Source organism: Vulpes vulpes, chromosome 1 (assembly GCF_048418805.1).
Source record: "Vulpes vulpes isolate BD-2025 chromosome 1, VulVul3, whole genome shotgun sequence".
NCBI classification, from domain to species: Eukaryota; Metazoa; Chordata; class Mammalia; order Carnivora; family Canidae; genus Vulpes; species Vulpes vulpes.
This window is the reverse complement of record NC_132780.1, coordinates 55871594-55892222: the sequence shown is the minus strand read 5'-3', so window position 1 is coordinate 55892222 and position 20629 is coordinate 55871594. Positions and strand designations below refer to the sequence as shown.

At 38.4% G+C, this 20629-nt stretch overlaps 1 protein-coding gene across 2 annotated transcripts in view; it reads left to right on the top strand.

Moving 5' to 3' along the window:
• The window catches only part of RSPO3 (R-spondin 3), an 84501-nt gene that overhangs the window by 26178 nt on the left and 37694 nt on the right, over positions 1-20629 (top strand). For both annotated transcript variants that reach the window (XM_026013399.2, XM_026013400.2), the window contains exons 2-4: positions 6286-6477; positions 8112-8258; positions 14046-14243. In XM_026013399.2, coding sequence (XP_025869184.1) covers positions 6286-6477; positions 8112-8258; positions 14046-14243 — 537 coding nt within the window. The remainder of the gene's footprint in view (positions 1-6285; positions 6478-8111; positions 8259-14045; positions 14244-20629) is intronic.

Here is a 20629-nt window from a genome sequence, read left to right as displayed (position 1 = left end):
TCCAACTCTTGATTTCAGCTCAGGTCATGATCTCAGGGTTCTGGGGATTGAGCCCCGGGTGGAGCCCCATGTTGAGCACCTATCCCCCAGCTCTGCACTAAGCAGGGGATCTGCCTGAGATTCTCTCTCCACCCTTCCCCCCAAAGCTCACTCGCTCTCTCTAAAATAAAGAAGTAGATCTTTTAAAAAATGTTGGATTAACTCTCATGACAATAGCCTTTATATACGGTTGCATCAGCTATGCATCCCAAGATTAGCAAATAGAGAAGTAGAAGGAAAGCTCAACAGCTACAGAAATTGAAGTCACTTACTCAGGGAATATCGACAGTTCCCACAAGTTGGTTTCGGTTGTGCATGGACATACGCTCTCGTCATACTTCACCTTTGCCTACCAGTTAAGAAAAGGCGCTTTCCTATTTCCCAATTTTAGGGAAAGATAACACTATTTTTACCATGTGTTTGACAGATTTGTAAAAGGAAAGTCCCAATTTAACATTCCTATGAATTCTGTCCATTTTTCCACTCCTATTTACCCTTGTTACACATCTAAAACTTACTTCTATATAAAGAGACTGTTACTAGATATCAAAGATCTAGGTTTTAACCTTTGGAATGAATTTGCTATTTATCTTATAGTTTTAGCAGCATTTCTTTGAGTCCTAGTTTGAGGTTCCAAAATAAGTAACTGTGAAGGTTTCTGTCCTTACTAACAATAGTTACCATAGTCCATTTGGCTTTCTGTGAGATGCATGCTTTGAGAGCAAAAGTGATGTAGAAATACAAAGTATGGTTAAAAATCACGGAAAATATGTCTTTTTCTCTTACCAAATGTCCCTTATTTTAGACTGCATTTCTTTCTTCTGGTGTTCTTCAGCCCCTCCTCCCTTCAAGATGTCTTCTCTAATTAAGGCACTACAGCCAGACTCTCATTTATGTCTCTGGCAACCATTACAATATTAAGGTCCATCTATTAAGCATCACGTTCTGGATATTTCATAAAATCTGCAAAATCAAATGATCCCAAGCCACGTTTGTATATCTAGACTATTTTATTCAATGAACTTGCCTTAGCACTAAAAACTGAAGGCTTTTAGTCCTCTAGCAGTCCCTCATCGTTTCTATTCACTGACTGAAACTCAAAACACTTTCTCACATCCTTTTTTTTTACATTTATTTTATTTTCTTTAAATTCAATTTGCCAACATATAGTATAACACCTAGGGCTCATCTTATCACATGCCCTCCTTAATGCCCGTCACCTAGTCACTCTATCCCCCCGCCCACCCCACCTTCCACAACCCTTTGTTTGTCTCCCAGAGTTAGGAGTCTCTCATGGTTTGTCTCCCTCTCTGATTTTTCCCACTCAGCTCCCCTCCTTTTCCTTATAGTCCCTTTCATTATTTCTTATATTTCCTCCGATGAGTGAGACCATATGATGATTGTCCTCCAATTGACTTACTTGACTCAGTGTAATACCCTCCAGTTCCATCCACGTTGAAGCAAATGGTGGGTATTCATGCTTCCTGATGGCTGAGGAATATTCCATTGTATATATAGACCACATCTTCCTTATCCATTCCTATCCATAGCCAAACTGTGGAGGCTCCTTCCACAATTTGGCTATTGTGGATGTTGCTGCTATGAACATTGGGGTGCAGGTGTCCAGTCATTTCACTACATCAGTATCTTTGGGATAAATACCCAGTAGTCCAATTGCTGGGTGGTAGGGTAGCTCTATTTTTAACTTCTTGAGGACCCTCCACACTGTTTTCCAGAGCAGCTGCCCCAGTTCACATTCCCACCAACAGTGCAAGAGGGTTCCCCTTCTCCACATCCTCACCAACATTTGTTGTTCCCTGTCCTGTTAATTTAGCCCTTCTCACTGGTGTGAGGCGGTATCTCATTCACATCCTCTTTTTTGTTCAGTCCACATTTTGTTACTTACCATATTTGATTGATTCCACTTCCTAAATATCCTTGGAATACTCCTACCGTTCTCACCACTGCCTTTGTTACATTTTAAGGTATCATCAGTCTTTACCTTGATCACTAGATTAGTCTTCTAGTTTCTGTGTCTTACATACTACCGGAGAAATTACCTTTCTAATACAAATGTGATCACATCACTCACTAGATTAAAATCTCCTATATCTACAGAATAATTTCCTTGGCACACCCCACAAAGGGTTCCATAATCTAGATCTATCCTGTGCTTCCACTCAGTTTATGTTCATCATATCTCCATTAACCACTATTTATGTATCAGTTGCACTGAACTCATGCTAGTCTCCTAGCTGTGGATAATTGGGGTGTTCCCTCCTCTAGCCCCACCATGGCTACTTACATAGTGATTTACTTCAACTAGTTTTCTTTTTTTTAAATTTAACTTCAATTAGCTAACATACAGTACATCATTAGTTTCAGATGTAGAGTTCAGTAATTCATCAGTTGCACATAACACCCAGTGCTCGTCACATCACATGCCTTCCTTAGTGCCCATCACCCAGGTACCCCAACCCCCTACCCATCTCCCCTCCAGCGATCCTCAGTTTGTTTCCTATAGTTAAGAGTCTCTCGTGATTTTCCTCCCTCTCTGATGACTTCCCATTCAGTTTTCCCTCTCTTCCCCTATGACCCTCTGTGCTGTTTCTTATATTCCACATATGTGTGAAACCATATGATAGTTGTCTTTCTCTGATTGACTTATTTCGCTCAGCATAATACCTTCCAGTTCCATCCACATCAATGTAAATGGTAAGTATTCATCCTCTCTGGTGGCTGAGTAATATTCACATATATATGTATGTATGTATCTCACATCTTCTTTATCTGTCCATCTGTCGATGAACATCTGGGCTCTCTCCACAGTTTGGCTATTGTGGAAATTGCTGCTATGAACATCGGGGTGCAGGTGCTCCTTCAGATCAATACATTTGTATCTTTGGAGTAAATACGCAGTATTTATTCCAGAGTGGCTGCGCCAGCCTGCATTCCCATCAGCAGTGTCAAGAGGGCTCCCCTTTCTCCGCATCCTCGCCAACATCTAACATTTCCTGACTTGTTAATTTTAACCATTCTGACTGGTGTGAAGTGGGATCTCATTGTGGTTTTGATTTGTATTTCCCTGATGCCGAGTGATGTGGATCATTTTTTCATGTGTCTGTTGGCCACTTGTGGGTCTTCTTTGGAGAAATGTCCGTTCATGTCTTTTGCCCATTTCTTGACTGGATTTTTTGCTTTTTGGGTGTTGAGTTTGATAAGTTCTTTATAGTTCTTGGATACAAGCCCTTTATCTGATATGTCTTGCAAATATCTTCTCCCATTCCATAAGTTTCCTTTTAGTTGTTCAACTCGTTTTCAAAGATTAAGTTTAAACCTTAGATATTCTATGAAACCTCAGCACCACTAACACCTCCATTGCTCATATGAAATAATACTCCAAAAGCATTGTTTGGGCGGGGGGGGGGGGGGGAGAAGGTGATTCAGAAATGCAAAATGAAGCTATTTTTGGAATGGAAAAGAAGAAGCATGAAAAAGTAGAATTCAATTTTCTGTCTTTAGAATCATAAGACTCTAAGGCTGAAAGAGTTGTTACAGTCAATCCAGACCAAAGTTTTCTGTGGTTTTCATATAAAAGTAAAAATTTGCCTTAAGATGAAGTTTGGGAAATTTGTATCTAGTTGTGTAATACTGACTGTATAATTTGAGTGACCCTTATACAGCATTCAAGAAACAATCACTACTCAACTGTAAAAGAAAATTTAGAATCATAGGATCTGAGCTTCATAGTCGCAATTTTCCCCACTTCTCACAGCATAACACTGAAACCTTCCTGAAAAAATAAAGTTTGCCATCATTTGTGCCTGCCCACATTCAAAATTTGGCTTGATTAAAAACAAACAGGCATTTTCTTTCTCAATTAGGACATTTATGTCTTCTTTACTTTTTCAAAAATCTACTTTGCCAAAAACTTGTGTCTAAAAAGGAAAAATACGGAAAAAAAAAAAGCAAGCAAGAAGAATGTAGCACAATGGCATAAGCTGACTGTGCTAGATTTCATCAGTGCAAGTTTTTGAGAAAGAATCGAGCAAGGTACTTTGGGACATCTCATAAATTCGGTGGGAACTATTACCAATCATGGGACTTTTTATGGGGCTCTTTCCTGGAGATGCTTCTAATCATTCAAAATCCATTTTTTAAATGAAATTTATTTTAATATATATTAGTTTTTGAGGCTCTACCCATGCAAATCCTGTTTATTTTCATAACTGATTTAAGGATATAATTGACAAAAGCTTCAAGGTCCTTGAAATTACAATTGTGTTTCCTTTGAGCAGCTACATTTCAGAGATAGAGGTAGGTTGTTGTCCAGTCTAACTCATCTTTATTCAAACTCAGAGTGACTTACAGCCCTGGGCCCGAAGTGATTTTCTTTCAAAATGAGGTCTATATGAGAAGGTTTCACAGGTTTTTACCTATATCTCACACTTCTTAAAATGGACCCAACTAGATGCTGGACACAGGAAGCTCTCTTCATCCTTTTCCTTTTTAGGGTCTTTCCCTACTTAAAATATGTACATATTTTCTGTAAGTCTCTAATGTTGAATTACTGGCATGAAAAATGACCCTGTTACTTGGGAAAGTTTTTCACTTACAAGTCTCCCAGGTCCTATAATGTCTAAACCTCCTGTGCCACTTTATATGTCCGCCCCACCCCACAGAGGAGCATGTACAGGAAAAGCAGACCTCCCTTCCCCCACACATTTCCTCAGTTTATTTACAAAACGTCTTGGAATGAGAATGAGCTGCTTGTGGTTCCTGTGGCTGATTCAGGGATGGTTTACTCTAGACAGAGGATGCTGGTCAACCAAATGACCTCTCTGTAGCTAACCCTTGCACCCCTGCGGTAAGGCTGATTGGGCTTATGGGTACCCCCCTTTAACTAAGCCTGGTGGGATTTGTTTTTGTGGTAAAGAACTTAGCAAGACCCAAACAGTGCTCTGAAGTCAGACCTGATAATGGCAAGGCCCATCAGAGCCTAACCCCACCACCATCAACAAAAGAAGTCAGAAATACACCGGGATGCCTTCGCACCCCTGTACATCAACATTTGTTTCTCATAAAGGTCACAGGTTTTCCCTTCTGGATTCCTAGAAGGACAATAAAGCTACTTATATTGTATTTGGACACAGAACACATGGGGAGAAGAAATATCCCAAACACCAGCTACCTGAGAGATGTACTTGAGTCCATGGTTTTCCCTCAGCTCATATGCAGGTGTTGATGACCAGTTAATAGTCATAAGTTGTCAAGATCTTAAGTAAACTTGAATCTTCCACGTGTTCGTTTATATTTGTTCAGACTTGTTAATGAACAGTCTCACCACACACACTGGTGACCCTTGGAAATCTTAGAATTCTTAGGAATATATGTAGCAAGGATCTTTAGTGCCATGTCCTCACCAGATAAATATTTTACTTGAAAAGATGGAAGATGAGGACAAAAGAACTGTAAGAATCTCTACCCAAAGGTAAAACATTGAACATTATAAATATTATAATCATAAATGACTATACACTATCATGTGGAAACGCTGGTAAGACAAATATCACATTTTCATCATTGAATCAATTTGGACTGACAAAAATAAAACTCATGAAAGAACAAATATTTTAAGAAAGGATGGGAGGGGAGGTTCCAAGGAGCTGGATAGTTTCAGAATCAATTTGCATTAGATCCAAGAGTAAATTTGTGTTCTCTAATAGATTGTAGTTGAAAAAATGTATCCTAGAAGGAAGTGCCCTTACTCAAGTCAACCCTTCCTCTATGTTGTCACCCTTGCTTGAAAAAATTAGATGCGTGCTTAGCATCCACCACCTAAATGACAAAAAAACTAATATGCATTGATTTCAGTGAATAAGTACAAGTTACCCGGTCTCTAATCTTCCACGGTGCTGGTGTGATGAGAATATTTTCTCTACGCATATGTGTGTGCACGTGCAAGCGTGTAATCTATAAATGGTTTGAGGCAGTATATTCTTAGTTTCCAAAGTCTCAAATTTTTAAGAACATTTAGATTAGAAACAATATGTGTTTGTATTAAAGGGAAATACCAGATCATAGAAAAGAGAGGGGAAAATCCCAACTCATTCACCCATTACCACCAATTGAAAGCTAAATATACACAAAGATACACAAAGTATATCTCGTGCCTGGAGAATGTCCTCGAACCTCTGTATTTATGATTTAACGCTTGTTTTTGCCTTTCTGCATTTGTCCCTTCAGTGCATCCTAACGTCAGTCAAGGCTGCCAAGGAGGCTGTGCCACGTGTTCAGATTACAATGGATGTTTGTCATGTAAGCCCAGACTATTTTTTGTTCTGGAAAGAATTGGCATGAAGCAGATTGGAGTGTGTCTCTCTTCATGTCCAAGTGGATATTATGGAACTCGATATCCAGATATAAATAAGTGTACAAGTAAGTGCTACGCAGAATTATGTTTTTATCTCATCCTTGGGGGCTTTCCAGATTTGACCTGGCCTCTAGCATATTTGTGATTTTCAGTGTTAAGTAAATAATGATATTTACCTGATGATTAGGCTAAACCATACTTGGACTTAGCCCTTAGAGTGGGAAAACTTTCACCTCTCACAAAAAACACTCAACTTTTGTGTTGTTGCTGTTTTTCCCTGTAAAAGGAGAAACTGAGAACCTGGTTATAACTCATGGAAACTATAGAAAGGTACTGTAAGTGTTAATGCCATCGAACTTCCCATTATTATCACAGCTGATCCAAGTATTTAATGACTTAAAGAATAAATTCAGCTATTTTTGCTTCGAGAAGGATTCTAGTACAGCAAAAGAAACATTTACCTATCTGTTGCAAATAAGTGTGAAAACACTAACATATCCCCTCTCCTTTGGACTCAGAAAGTCTACTCTCCCCACTGGAGACCCGGTACCCTGTCACTACGTAAATTTGGAAATACCATTCCTCTGTCATGGGCCGGGGCCCCACCTCCCTCGCAGACTCCTCTCCTGCGGCTGCACCTCAGCCCCTTTGCACTGATCTCCTGGCCTTCTTGTGAGATCCTCCCACCTCGAGGCTTTTGCAGTTACTGTTCTACACTGACTGTTCTGGCCATTCAGAAAGCTCTTTGCCCACATCTGTGCGTGACTGACTCTCTTCTTTCATTTAAGATTCCGCTCATAGGTCACATTCCCAGAGAGGCATTTCGTGACCAGCTTACTCACCATAATCAACCTTTTCCCCAGGATCTATCATTTGCCATATCTCTCTCCCAGCTTTGGTTGTTACAGCTACTCTTTCCAGAGCACTTATCAGTCTGGAACGAGACTGCCTGGTTTCCAAAACCACTGTACTCTCTGGTCCCAGGCTACTTACATAATCCTTCTGAGACTCGGTTTCTTTAAAATGGGAATTATAATGAGCAGGAGCAGGAGCTAACTCACTGAGTTATTGTGAGGTTTAAGTGACTTAATATCATAAAATAATCAAAAGTGACTTAATATATAAAAGTTTAAGTGACAATATATAAAATAAGTATCTGACTTACAGTAATCATCATATAAGAGTCACTGTTGTTATTATTTATTGTGTCTCCCCTCCTAAAATGTAAGCTTTGTGAAGTCCTTATCTCCCTTTTACGCACTGTTCTCAATCAATGTCTAGAATAGTGCTACGCACATAGTGGGCAATCAAATATTTGTTGGACAAATGAACAGACTTCCAAAATGGCCCAAAGGCAGTAGCTGGTATATTTCATTACAGCCCTGATAAAACACTTTTTACTGTCATTTAATATAAATAGATACTTGGTCTTATAAACTTTCTTGGCAGAAAATGTATTGGCCAAGAAACTTTTCATAGGTCTATCAGTACGATAATTTTGAAGTCAATGACTGATGTATATCAATTAAATGACCGTGGACGAATCCATAATCCAGCTTGGCACAATAATTTTGAATCCTAAGTGTCTTTGACACAGAAGTCCCATGTGCCTGCGTTGTAAGCATCCGGACCTGGGACCAGCAACAGGGAAGTGAAGATAATGAAAGAGTGTTTCTTTTCTTTTTTTTTTCTCTTTCAGAATGCAAAGCTGACTGTGATACCTGTTTCAACAAAAATTTCTGCACAAAGTGTAAAAGTGGATTTTACTTACACCTTGGAAAGTGCCTTGACAATTGCCCAGAAGGGTTGGAAGCCAACAACCATACCATGGAGTGCGTCAGTATTGGTGAGAAGGAACTCTAAAATTTACCGGGGAGGAGAAACACCTCGGACGATAATGTCAGTCTGTGGAAGTGCTGCTCAAAGTCCCATTTCACAAGGATGTGAGGGGCTATTTCCAAGGGGCTGTCTTCATCCGTCCTTACAAAGATACCGTCTTAGCGGAGTTTCCACAGCCTGACACAGCATGTGTCACAGTATAATTTAATACCCCATAGGTGCTCCATTATTTCTTTTTATTATTTTTTAAAATTTTTTTATAAATTTATTTTTTATTGGTGTTCAATTTGCCAACATACAGAATAACACCCAGTGCTCATCCGGTCAAGTGCCCCCCTCAGTGCCCGTCACCCAGTCACCCCCACCCCCCGCCCTCCTCCCCTTCCACCACCCTTAGTTCATTTCCCAGAGTTAGGAGTCTCTCATGTTCTGTCTCCCTTTCTGATATTTCCCACTCATTTTTGCTCCATTATTTCTTAGAGACTCTTGGTAACTGCTTCAGCTTTTCTGATCCTGGCAGATTTAGTTTGTATCCTTATGAGACAACGAAGTTCTATTTGCAGTGACTCATTACAGATATATGTGCATATGTATTATGTGTTATAAACATATCTACGGGACTACACATATACACAAATACATATTTGGTCTTGAACGAAATGTCCACTTTAGGACAGGAGTTTCACAAAGCACCTAGGTCTAATGTCCAGCAGTGAGCAATGTTGTTTTTCCAAGGGGAGAAAACATTCTCTGAATATAACCCTTTGACACTCAGTAGATGAGCCACAGATCTACAGAACGGGAACTGATATAGTTAAAAATCTGACTTTTTTTTTCCTCCTGCGCTCCTTTGCTGAAATGTCCTGCTTGCACAGGTATTGAGAAACAAGGAGAGGATTTTTGGACTCACTCAAACTGACAGAAGGACACAGTCACAGAGTCTGATTAAATGCAGGCTGTATTTCCTGGAGGGGAGGTCCCTGAGACCAGTTGTTTGTCTAAATAACGGATCACTGTCAGGCTCTATTTTCCGTCTTTTAAATGTTGCGCAGCTACTACAGCTACAAGTTTGATGAACAGTTGGGGAGCAGATGCTGAACCAAATGGGAAAACAGCATACTAAATCTCGAAATCCCCTAGGCAAGAGTTACAAGAACCTTTGATGCTGCACTGATACTGGCATATGCACACAAATGTCCTCCTGATTCAGTACAAGATAGTCTCCAGGACTCCCCTGGGGTCCCCCCAGATAGGTCCATTAGAATCAAAAGTGCTAGAGTAATAAAGTGGTGGTTTAACTGTTTCAGGTCCACGGGAAGTACTTATTTCTAAACAAAGTCTGTAGGAGAATGAATCAAATAGATGATATTTTAAGATAATTTCAGAAGCATCTGGAAAACAGCAAGCATGAAACAGTTCATGGCTCATTTTGGTTTAGTCTTTTTTTTTCTTCCTCTAGTCAATAAAGACACAGAGAAACAACTTAGAAATAGGGTAAAACATACATGAGAAAGCACTTCATGTTCATCTCTTTGTTAAGTCCTGAGGGCTGATGATTAAAGGTAATAAGTTCCAAACTGTGGAAGAAATAGGAAACAGTTCTGTGGAGTGTTAAAGGACAAAAATTCAGGCTGAGTTGCAGAAAGTTTGTGGTATTTCTCTACCGAGGAAAGGGGGTGCTTGTTTAGACTTCCTTAGTTGTTGAAAGTGTAGCATTCAGTCCTTGAAAAGCTGTTTACCTTAATTGTATTAATGCTTTTCTCTCATGGAGACCCTTTAGTACCTGGCACTGTTAGATTAACTAGTAAAGCTTACAGGTAAGTTATGCTGCTATTTAGACAAAAACTATTTCTATTTTTTTAAGATTTTATTGATTTATTCATGAGAGACACAGAGAGGCAGAGACCCAGGCAGAGGGAGAAGCAGGCTCCTCACAGGGACCTCGATGTGGGACTCCTGGGATCACATCCTGAGCTGAAGGCAGATGCTCAACCGCTGAGCCCCCAGGGGTCCCAACAAAAACTATTTCTTAATACAATTAAATTTAAGAAATACGTATGTTAAAAAAAATGGGGGGGGGGGAGAAAGAAAGAAATGCATATGTTTTAGAGTAGGGGTTAGCAACCTAAAAGCCATTTTAGCGAATGTGGCTCTTTGAACAGTTAGGTATCAACGACCTAGGACACAGCAATAGTGCAAACCTGCAACTTTGGTCCAGGGTTGGCCCCTGTTGCTTGGCCTGAGGGATGCCTCGTATCGTGTGCTGTCTATCCAACAAGCAGTGGGCTATGACTGGGACTTGCCCCAGAATCGTCGTGAGAAATGGTGACCTGCTTGCTTATCGCAAAGGGACGTTAGCCTTGTTCCTTAACAGATATGAAACTAGGACCGAGAGCTTGAAATAATGATTCCAAGGACACGGTGTGACTTACTGTCAGTGCTATAATTAGTGCCTTGACTCTGGCTCTCTGGTGCTCACAGAAGATACTGAAGAATGTGTCCCTCCTATAGCTGAAATCTGCATTGTGAGACTCGTTTCTTACTCAGATTATTATTAAGAGGAAAAGTCATAAACAGAGAAAATACCACCCTGATAGAGAGCGAGGGTGAAAGCCTTAACGTTGCAACATATCCATCCACTCCTCATGGTTTGCTGTTAAAGTTGGCATGAATGCCCATTGAACCCAATTTTTTTTAAAGATTTTTTTTTAATTTATTTATTCATGAGAGACACAGAGAGAGAAGCAGAGACACAGGCAGAGGGAAGAGAAGCAGGCTCCATGCAGGGAGCCCGATGTGGGACTCAATCTTGGGAATCTGGGATCAGGCTCTGAGCTAAAGGCAGACGCTCAACCATTGAGCTGCCCAGGCATCCCATTGAACCCAATTTTATAGAAGAATATAGTTCTTCTACTTCATGCTCTAGATATTTGCTTCCTTCCCGCACCATCATCATGTCATCTCCTCTTGGGGAGTGGGTCTTACTCAAGTATCCACAGAGGGCGGCATCCAACTTTAAAACTTTAAATAGGGAGTAGCAAGGAACATGCCCTCACTACGCTCTCAGTGGACCCGCGCAGTTGATCAACAAGAATGAGAGCGAACGAGTAATGGTGTTGTGAGGCCATTACTGGTGGAACATTCAGTTCAGCTTCTCTCCCAATTCAAGGACCCCCTTTATAGTATTCCAGACTGATAACCGACCACAGCGTGACCACTTCCGGGGACAGGAAGCTAATTACTTTTTTGAGATCCTTGCTTCATTAGTGACTAGTTAAATATTTCCAGTGTTAATATTGTCCTCCATGCAAAAAATAGAAGAAATAGAGAAAGTGAGCAATTTTGTTTTTTCTTAGTTGCTTCTTGCCCAAATGATGCCCCAGTTCTGCATCATTCAGCAGCAGCCTGAATATAACTTAAATCACCTATTTTGTTACCTTTTCAGGTTTTCCAAAGTTACCAGTTTTCCGTAAATATTTTTAGACACTAGATTCATTCTACAGTATTTCTCTGGGAGAAATTCTTTCCCCTCAAGGCTTTTTAACTGTTTGCTCTTATTAGAGCGTTTTTACTATCCGAACTCATCAGTTTTAAATGTTTTTCCTCCTTCTTCCTCAATGGAATTATCTAAGATTGTCATTAGAATTTTCATTTTTAGGAGCACCTGGGTGACTCAGTCAGTTAAGCATCCAACTCTTAGCCCAGATCTTGATCTCAGGGTTGTGAGTCCAAGCCACACTTTGGGCTCCACAATGGTTGTGGAAACTACTTTAAAAAAAAAAAAAAAAAAACATGTTTAGAACCATTTATCATCTAAGAACTCATAGCTGTAATTTTAAAAATCTTTTTTTTCTGGGACGCCTGGGTGGCTCAGGGTTTGAGCATCTGCCTTCAGCTCAGGGCGTGATCCCCACATTAGGTTCCCAGCATGGAGCCTGCTTCTCCCTCTGCCTCTGCCTCTCTCTCTGTCTCTCATGAATAAATAAAGAAAATATTTTTAAAATAAATAAAAAAATAAAATCTTTTTTTCTTAAGTCTAAATATGCATTTGCCTAGACCACCTTTGCAAGTGTGAAAAAAGCACCAAAGTTCTGGTCATTTTCACATCATGTAATTTTTTTTTTTCTAATTTAGAACTCTTGGTTCTAGCATTAACCAAATACTAGACAAAGTGGTAGCTCACAAACTTTGATTTTTACTTTTCCATTTGCTTTTTTGGAAGTGGTTTTATTTATTTGTGTTAAAGATCCACTGCTTTTGTATCATTAGTATCAGAATGGGAGATTTGTTCTTAACTAGCAAAAGATTTGATATCATTGAGTGACTTCATTGCTCTATTCTTTAACTAAAAATGTTGTGTCATAACTGAACATGAAAACTGGTTAAAGAGTGGCTCCATAAAGTTCATTTAAGTTCACAGAAACTTAAATTCACTTACCCAGCCATTTGTTTTTAACTCTGTTGCATTCGGGTACCTGTTGGTAACTGTAAAAAGCATGTGAAAAGATGTATGGCAAAAGGATTTAGGTTTCTAAAACACTTAGATTCTATTTTTTGAGCTTACATAAAAGATAGCATTCTGCTCTGAAATATGAATCCTTGGGCAGCCCGGGGGGCTCAGCGGTTTAGCACTGCCTTCAGCCCAGGGCCTGATCCTGGAGACCTGGGATCAAGTCCCACATCGGGCTCCCTGCCTGGAGCCTGCTTCTCCCTCTGCCTGTGTTATGTCTCTGCCTCTCTCCCTTTGTGTCTCTCATGAATAAATAAATAAAACCTTTTAAAAAAATAAAATAAAATAAGAATCATTTAAATCAGAAGGCAAAGAGAAAAGTTAATGGAAATGTGTTTTGTGGAAAGAATCTTATATCATCTAAAGAATTATTGCTGCAAACTGTTTCAGTTATTGTAAACTAGGAAGTTTGCATGAACATGAATAGAATGATAGCATCCTGCAGATACTTATTTTTGTTAGAAGTGCACAAATCTGTTCCAAGACTTTGGAAAGCCGTGGTTGAAAAGGAGATTAATACATACAGAAAAAGGGGAAGAGCTACAAAAGAAGCTGTAGAAAAATTACATCTGTTCATCTTAGAAATCACTCCTTCTAGTCAATGCTAGAACCAATTTATCAGCTGAAATTGAATCAGAATCCACTTAAAATAGATACTTCCCTGCCTGAACCATCTCTGTTAATCAATGATAAAATTTAAGTCCTCACCTGCATATGAAGTGGAAAAGGCCATGAATCCAGGCCTATGATCAGGATGCCTCTTTTGCTTAACCATTTTCGAGCACAGAAATTCTCAAGGTGTATTGTTGGAAATGCAAATTCTCAGGCCCCATCCCAGACAACTGAATTGGAAACTCTGAGGGTGAAGTCCAGTGGTCTGTGCTTCAACAAGCCCTCCAGGTGATGCTGTTGCACGCTCTAGTTTGAAAAGTGGATCTCTAGCATAATTCTAGATCAAATTATGGTCAGGATCAATCAATACTTGTAGAAATTATAAAGCACTGGCCAATTACATTAGTGCCTGGGTTTATAAATCTAGAGTGAAAAGTAGACTGAATGCAAGGATGAGTTTACCTGACATGATGAACACTAAAAATGGGAAAACATTATGTCCCTGTATTTCTCTTTCTCATTGTTTTCTTGAAGTCATCTTGTCCAAGTTTGTTCTACAGGATTTCCCGGAATTAGAGCAAAAATATTGATAGAAGCAAACCTTTTTGTTTATTGAGCAATCGTGAATATATTTGTGAGCCAGCTGAGCCTGTTTCTGCTCTTCTGTTTCAGTGCACTGTGAGGCCAGTGAATGGAGTCCATGGAGTCCATGCATGAAGAAGGGGAAAACATGTGGTTTCAAAAGAGGGACTGAAACACGGGTCCGAGAAATAACACAGCATCCATCAGCAAAGGGTAACCTGTGTCCCCCCATCAGTGAGACAAGAAAGTGTACAGTGCAAAGAAAGAAGTGTCAGAAGGGAGAACGAGGTACAATCATACTAGAAAAATGTGCTTATTTGAATCCTCATAATTTGATGCAAATTTCACTTATTTCTTAGGAAACATTTAGTATCGCTCATGTCTAAAACCCCAAAATGTATACCAGCCAAAGCCTATGCTGGTTGTAAATTACAGAATATTAAATGTGCAATTTTAAACAAACGGAGTCTAATATCAAAGCTATAAACTACTATAGAAGTGTGTTAATTGGATCTTGACGAAAAAGGATGCATTATAGATATTTAGGCCTATATTTTTCTTTTGGGTCATTATCTTTCCTATCATCCCTTCATTACCTAGAAAACTTTTGAGAAGCCTCATAAACACAAGGTCTAACGCCATTTGGTACAAATCCATAGTGAAGAGACACCAGCCGTAAACTTACTCTTGTCCATTGCCTACAAATAAAAGTAGTATAATTAGACTGTAAGCTTTTGTAGTAAACTTATTTTAAGGGTTACATAGTATTTCTAAAAATATTTAAATGCATATGTGTTTCTACAGTACTTTTTTAAAGATGTTATTTATTTATTTATTTATTTATTTATTTATTTATTTATGAGAGAGAGTTAGCAGGAGCAGGAGGGGGGGAGAATCTGAAGCCTACTCCATACTGAGTACAGAGCCTGATGTGAGGCTTGATCTCATGACCGTGAGATCATGACCTGAACTGAAACCAAGAGTTGCATGCTTAACTGACTGAGCCAGCCAGGGGCCCTAATAGAAGTTTCTAATACTGATTTTACATTTGAAGTAGATGACCAGGGCATATTTTATAAATATAAGCATTAATGACATTTGATCCCCAGATATGTTTTATGGTACACTAACTTTATCAGATTATATAATCTATTAGATCAATAATAAATAATTCTGTGTTAGAGCCTGTTCTAAAGTCTTATGATTGCCAAGAAGAAATAGGCCATGTCATATGATGTTTTTAGGGTAATTTAGCTTCCATTTAGAAGATCTGCAGTTGTTGGCTTTTAAAATATAATTTTTCCACCTTTCTCACTAATGTCCTCCACTCCACTACCTACAAAGATGGCTTGTAGCTGGATAAACCTATTGGTAGTTCTACTGAACCAATAAATGATCCTCTCAATGAATTGCAGCTTGAAAGGAGTTTAGCTACCTCTGGAGTTGAACTCCCTTTGCTTTATTTCATTCATTCAGCATGGTTTTAATTTAATTTTTACTCTGTGGCCACACACCGTGCTAAATCTTGGGGATTCACAACTGAATAGGGTACCATCCTTATCCTTAAGGTATAATGAGGATCCAGTGGAGGGTTGAGATGTCTAAATAGATAATCACAACGTCATATATGAAAGGGAGATTATAGATACACGAACAAAATTCAGTGGGAACAGAGAGGTGAGTGTTGTGCAAACTTGAACACTATTCATTTAAGAAAGAACTTGGATCACTGCTACTTTGCAAAATGTCTTTCCCTCTACCAGAATAATTGGCCATTATCAGAATGTATCCAGCCTGCTGTTGCTATTAGTAATCAAGTAATTAATGTGATAAAACTCTTGAAGACAAGGATGATTTTAAAGGGAACTTCAAGCTTTTGTAAATTTGTAGGAGGTTTTGATTAAAATTAGGTTTAAGGAATGAAAGTTGGCTAGTGAAAAAGGTCTTTCTGGCATTTGTTACCAATTAATTTAAAACATCTTAAATTTTAAAAGTTGGATTTGGAAATCAAATATTTCATCACTCGGCTTGTTGGTAGACTCCCATAGCCGTACATTTACTTATGTTTGCTAAATTTTCTCGATATTTAATGACTTACAGGTGGTCCTTGCTCATATTATTCTTTCACGAAGTTTCTACATTACTAACCAGTATTCAGTATATTTAACTTTTAAAATATAAGTGAAGAAAACCTTGCCCAGTAGAAAAATTAAATTATGATGCTAGTTTTTCGTTTGAGAATGTGATCTTCTAATATATTTTTCTAGGACCTGACTTAAATGTTAACAATGAAAATGTCAGTTTTTAAAACCGGCTACAGATAAGATAAATAATGCCACAAGAAGTTTAAAATAATAACCCGTGACATTAGCTTGGCTTAAAAGTTTCTTTTGGTCTTTTTGTGCTCCTCTTCGACCTTCGAAACAGTGACATTTTACATTCACAAAGAGAACTTCGTACAACTAGAAAAACTTAGGTGGTTCACATTTATAATTAAATTCCCGATTTAGTTCCACTTTTATTTAATCTTTATTCATCTTTATATACGTCTCAAAAATTTTTCTCAAGTGGCTCAGAAATTTAACATAGGAAGGAAACCACTCCTCCCCTGATTTCTTGCTTCTCTAACTTATTAGTTTTCTTCACTTCTCTTGATGATAACTTACCAAACATTCTTTGTGAACACGAAGAAACCAAATAGAACAGTAATAATGAACTCTGGACAAGCCACTATATCAAACATCATATCAAAATAATAATGTTACCTGCAGTCTTCTCATTTAGTTTCTGAGATATATATTATAAATATGTATGAAGACATATGGAGATAAATACTATGAAGTGAAAAAGGCTTGATTTCTTCTACCACTAAAATAGCTGTTAACCCAAGTTGCTCCTGACTGCTTATAGACTTATGAAATAAGATCTTTTAGGTTCATGGTTTCAGTATTTCTAGATGAGTAAGCTAAAAGATTAGGTTTTTAAAATAAAATCTAGCCTGAAAATCTTGAATTTAAACTTAAGTATATCATCCCTGTCTAAGAGGCTCACAATAGACAGAGGTAGATAACTCATATTTGGAAAAGGTATGGAGCATGTGTTCAGGATTTTTTTTCTGCTGTGTTGCAGTTGCCAAAGGCAAAGTCTCCAGGGAAGAATGATAAGATCCAGAAATGACTTTCCAAAATGTACACAAAGAAACTGAATCGGAGGAAGTAGTTTTTAGGAACAGAATGAATTCTTCAAGTTGTGAGATGTATTTTAATATATATGCTGAAAAAAAATTGGTTGCAAAATCTTATACACACACACTTTTTTTTTTTACTAACATTCTTCTCACATTTAGAATATAGTAAATGAATATGAGGATATAAATGTAATTTTATAGCCCCCTAAATTTTTATCTGATGTACTATTTGTTTGCATCTTCTAGAATTTTTCCCTTACCTTCGAATCAGTTTTAACCTCTCCCTCAATTACCAGTTTTAATAAGAAATTAGTACCTTTGCAATATGTTCTAACTTGAGCCTATCTCAGCAGAAAAATCTATCTCAAATGTAAGATATATAACATATAAATTAAGAGAGTATAAAGGCTGACATATAGACTAGTCTGACATGTGCATTAAAACAGAATATTGAAATGGAAGTAAACAAGGAGAAGATGCATGTTCAATTGTTGTCAACTTATATTGACTCTTTTTGATACTGGGCATCACCATCTTAGATCTAAACATGCTCCTCACTCATTTTTACGTTTGGTTAACTGAAGGGAATTTCCTCTAGATATTGGGTTTTGAGGAAATTCACAAAGAATGAAAGAACTGCTTTAGCTAATTGCATGAAGAAGATACCGATTAATTATGTGCACTGCATAATCTTGGGATAGAAAGGAGAAAGAAGAGCAAAGTCACAGAAGAAATGGGGCAGGGACTACTTTCTTAATTAAAGAAGAAATAGCATCCCTCCAAGCAGAAAGAGAAAGGGAACCATTAGAATATAAATACAGGGATACCTCAGAGGTACAGTGTGGGTTTGGTTCTAGGTCTCCATACTAAAGCAAATATTGCAATAAAATGAGTCAAATTTTTTGTTTCTCAGGGCATATAAAAAGTCATGTTTACTCTACACTATCGACTGTTAAATGTGCAATAGTATGTCTGAAAAAAGTACATACCTTCATTTTAAAATACTTTATTGCTAAAAAAAAAAAATGCTAACGATCATCATGAGTGAGTCCTAATCTTTTTGCTGGTGGAGGGTCTTACCTTGATGTTGATGACCGCTGACTGAGCAGGGTGGTGGCTGCTGAAGGTTGAGGTGGTGGTGGCAACTTCTTAAAATCAGACAAAAATGAAGTTTGCCACATTGATTGACTCTTCTTTTCACAAATGATTTCTCTGTAGCTTGCGATGCTGTTTGATAGCATTTTACCCACAAATAGAATTCCTTCAGAATTGGAGTCAATCCTCTCAAACCCTGCTGCCGCTTTATCAACTAAGTTTACGTCATATGCTAAATCTTCCTTTAAATCTCCTTTGTTCTGGGATCTTCAAACACCTTTACCAAGAGTAGATTGCATCTCGAAACACCCCTTTCTTTGCTCATCCGTGAGAAGCAACCCCTCATCCATCCAAGTTTGATCATGAGCTTGCAACAATTCAGTCACATGTTCCGGCTTCGCTTCTCATCTCTAACTAGGAAAGCTCTATGCCGTCGTCCTCCAATATAAGGCTGTTTGGTCTGTGTTGATAATCCCTTGTTTAGTGTAGTTACCTTCGTTAATGATGTTAGCTAGGTCATCTGGATAACTTGCTGCAGCTTAGCATCAGCACCTGCTGCTCACCTTGCACTTTTATGTTATGGAAACTACTTTCTGTGGACCTCAGGAAGCAACTTCTGGTGGCTTCAAAATGTTCTTCTGCAGCTTCTTCACCTCTCTCAGCCTTCACAGAATCAAGTAAAGGTAGGGCCTAGCTCTAGGTTAGGCTGTAGCTTACGGAGATGTGGTGGCTGCTTTGATTTTCCCATCCAGAGCAATAAAACTTTCTCTATGTCAGAAATAAGTCTGTTGTGCTTCTCTTGATATTCATTTGTTCAGTGGAGTAGTACTTTTAATTTCCTTCAAGAACTTTTTATTTGCATGCACAATTTGGCTAAAGGGCACACTAAGCCCAGCTTTCGGTGTATCTCATTTTTCAAAATGCTTTCCTCACTAAGCTTAATCATACCTGGCTTTTGATTTAAAGTGAGAGACATGCGACTCTGCCTTTCACCTGAAAGCTTAGAGACCATCGCAGGGTTATTTATTGGCTTAGTTTCAATACCATTGTATCTCAGGGTATAAGGAGGCCCAAGAAGAGAGAAAGAGATGGGGGGAACAACCAGTCAATGGAGCAGTCTGAGCACACACATAAATCGATTAAGTTTGCTGTCTTGTGTGGGCGCGGTATGTGGCGCCCCAAAACAATTACAATACTAACATCAGAGGTCACTGATCAACCATCACTGTAACAAACACAATAATAATAAAAAAGTTTAAAATATTGCAGGGATAAATATGACACAGGGGCACAAAGTGAGCAGCTGCTGTTGGGAAAATGGAGCCAGTTGACTTGCTGAATGCAGGGTTCCCATAAACGTTCAATTTGTAAAAACAAAACAAAACAAAACAAACAAACAAACAAAAAAACCCACAGAATCTGTGAAGCACAATAAGGCAAGGTGCAATAAAGTGAGGCATGCTCGTAGATAAAATGTCCAGAGACACTTCGAGGGAAGAAATGTGTGGGATTTATTGCATTATTTAAATATAAGTCACCTTATATGCCTTCTCCAAATTAAAAACAAAGTTGTAAAAGTCATCTTGGTTTCCCATTAAGGAAAAGTGTTATACGTTAATTTATAATTGTTATTAATGATTTCCTCAAATACCAGTATTATAAATACGCATCATGTTTATCATGAGCGCTCTATCTAAAGTTACAGCAACAGCAGTATTTCAAAATCAAGCAAATAAAAAATGTTGAGTCTGCTTTGTTCCTAGGCTTGCTTCTCTTTTTGTTTGCTTCCTAAAATCTTTATAACAACTTTTCCAGGAAAGAAAAGTCCAGTTTTCTACAGGAAGGATTTCTATTAAATATTCATTCAAATTCAAAACAAGACATTTAGCAAAGATTCCCAGAACAGTTCATCAAAATCCAAATAGATGGATTCATTAGCTCAAATTTGTAGTATGCCAGTTGGCTGGAGTATTTAAATGATGTCCTCTCCCCACCTTCACCTCGTGGAGGAAGACCAGCTGGCCTACAGACGCTCATCCTGTGTAAGCACTGGAGGATGGGAGCTTTCTGCTCTTTCCCTACACCCAGTTAAGAGACTAGCCCTCTGAGATAGGTCAGAGAAAATTCAAGAAAATACAGGGGAGAAATAATAAGGGCATTAGAGAGGGTTGTTCTCAACCAGGTGTGATTTTGCTCCCCAAGGGTAATTTCTGAATATCACAACTTGGGGAAGGAAAATACTACAGCATTTAGATACAGGAGGAATGCTGCTAAACATATTACATTGCACAGGACAGCTGCATACAACAAAAACTATCGGCTTAAAAAAAAAAAAACAAACAAACACAAAAAACAAACAAAGAAAACTATCTGCTAATAGTACAAGCATGAG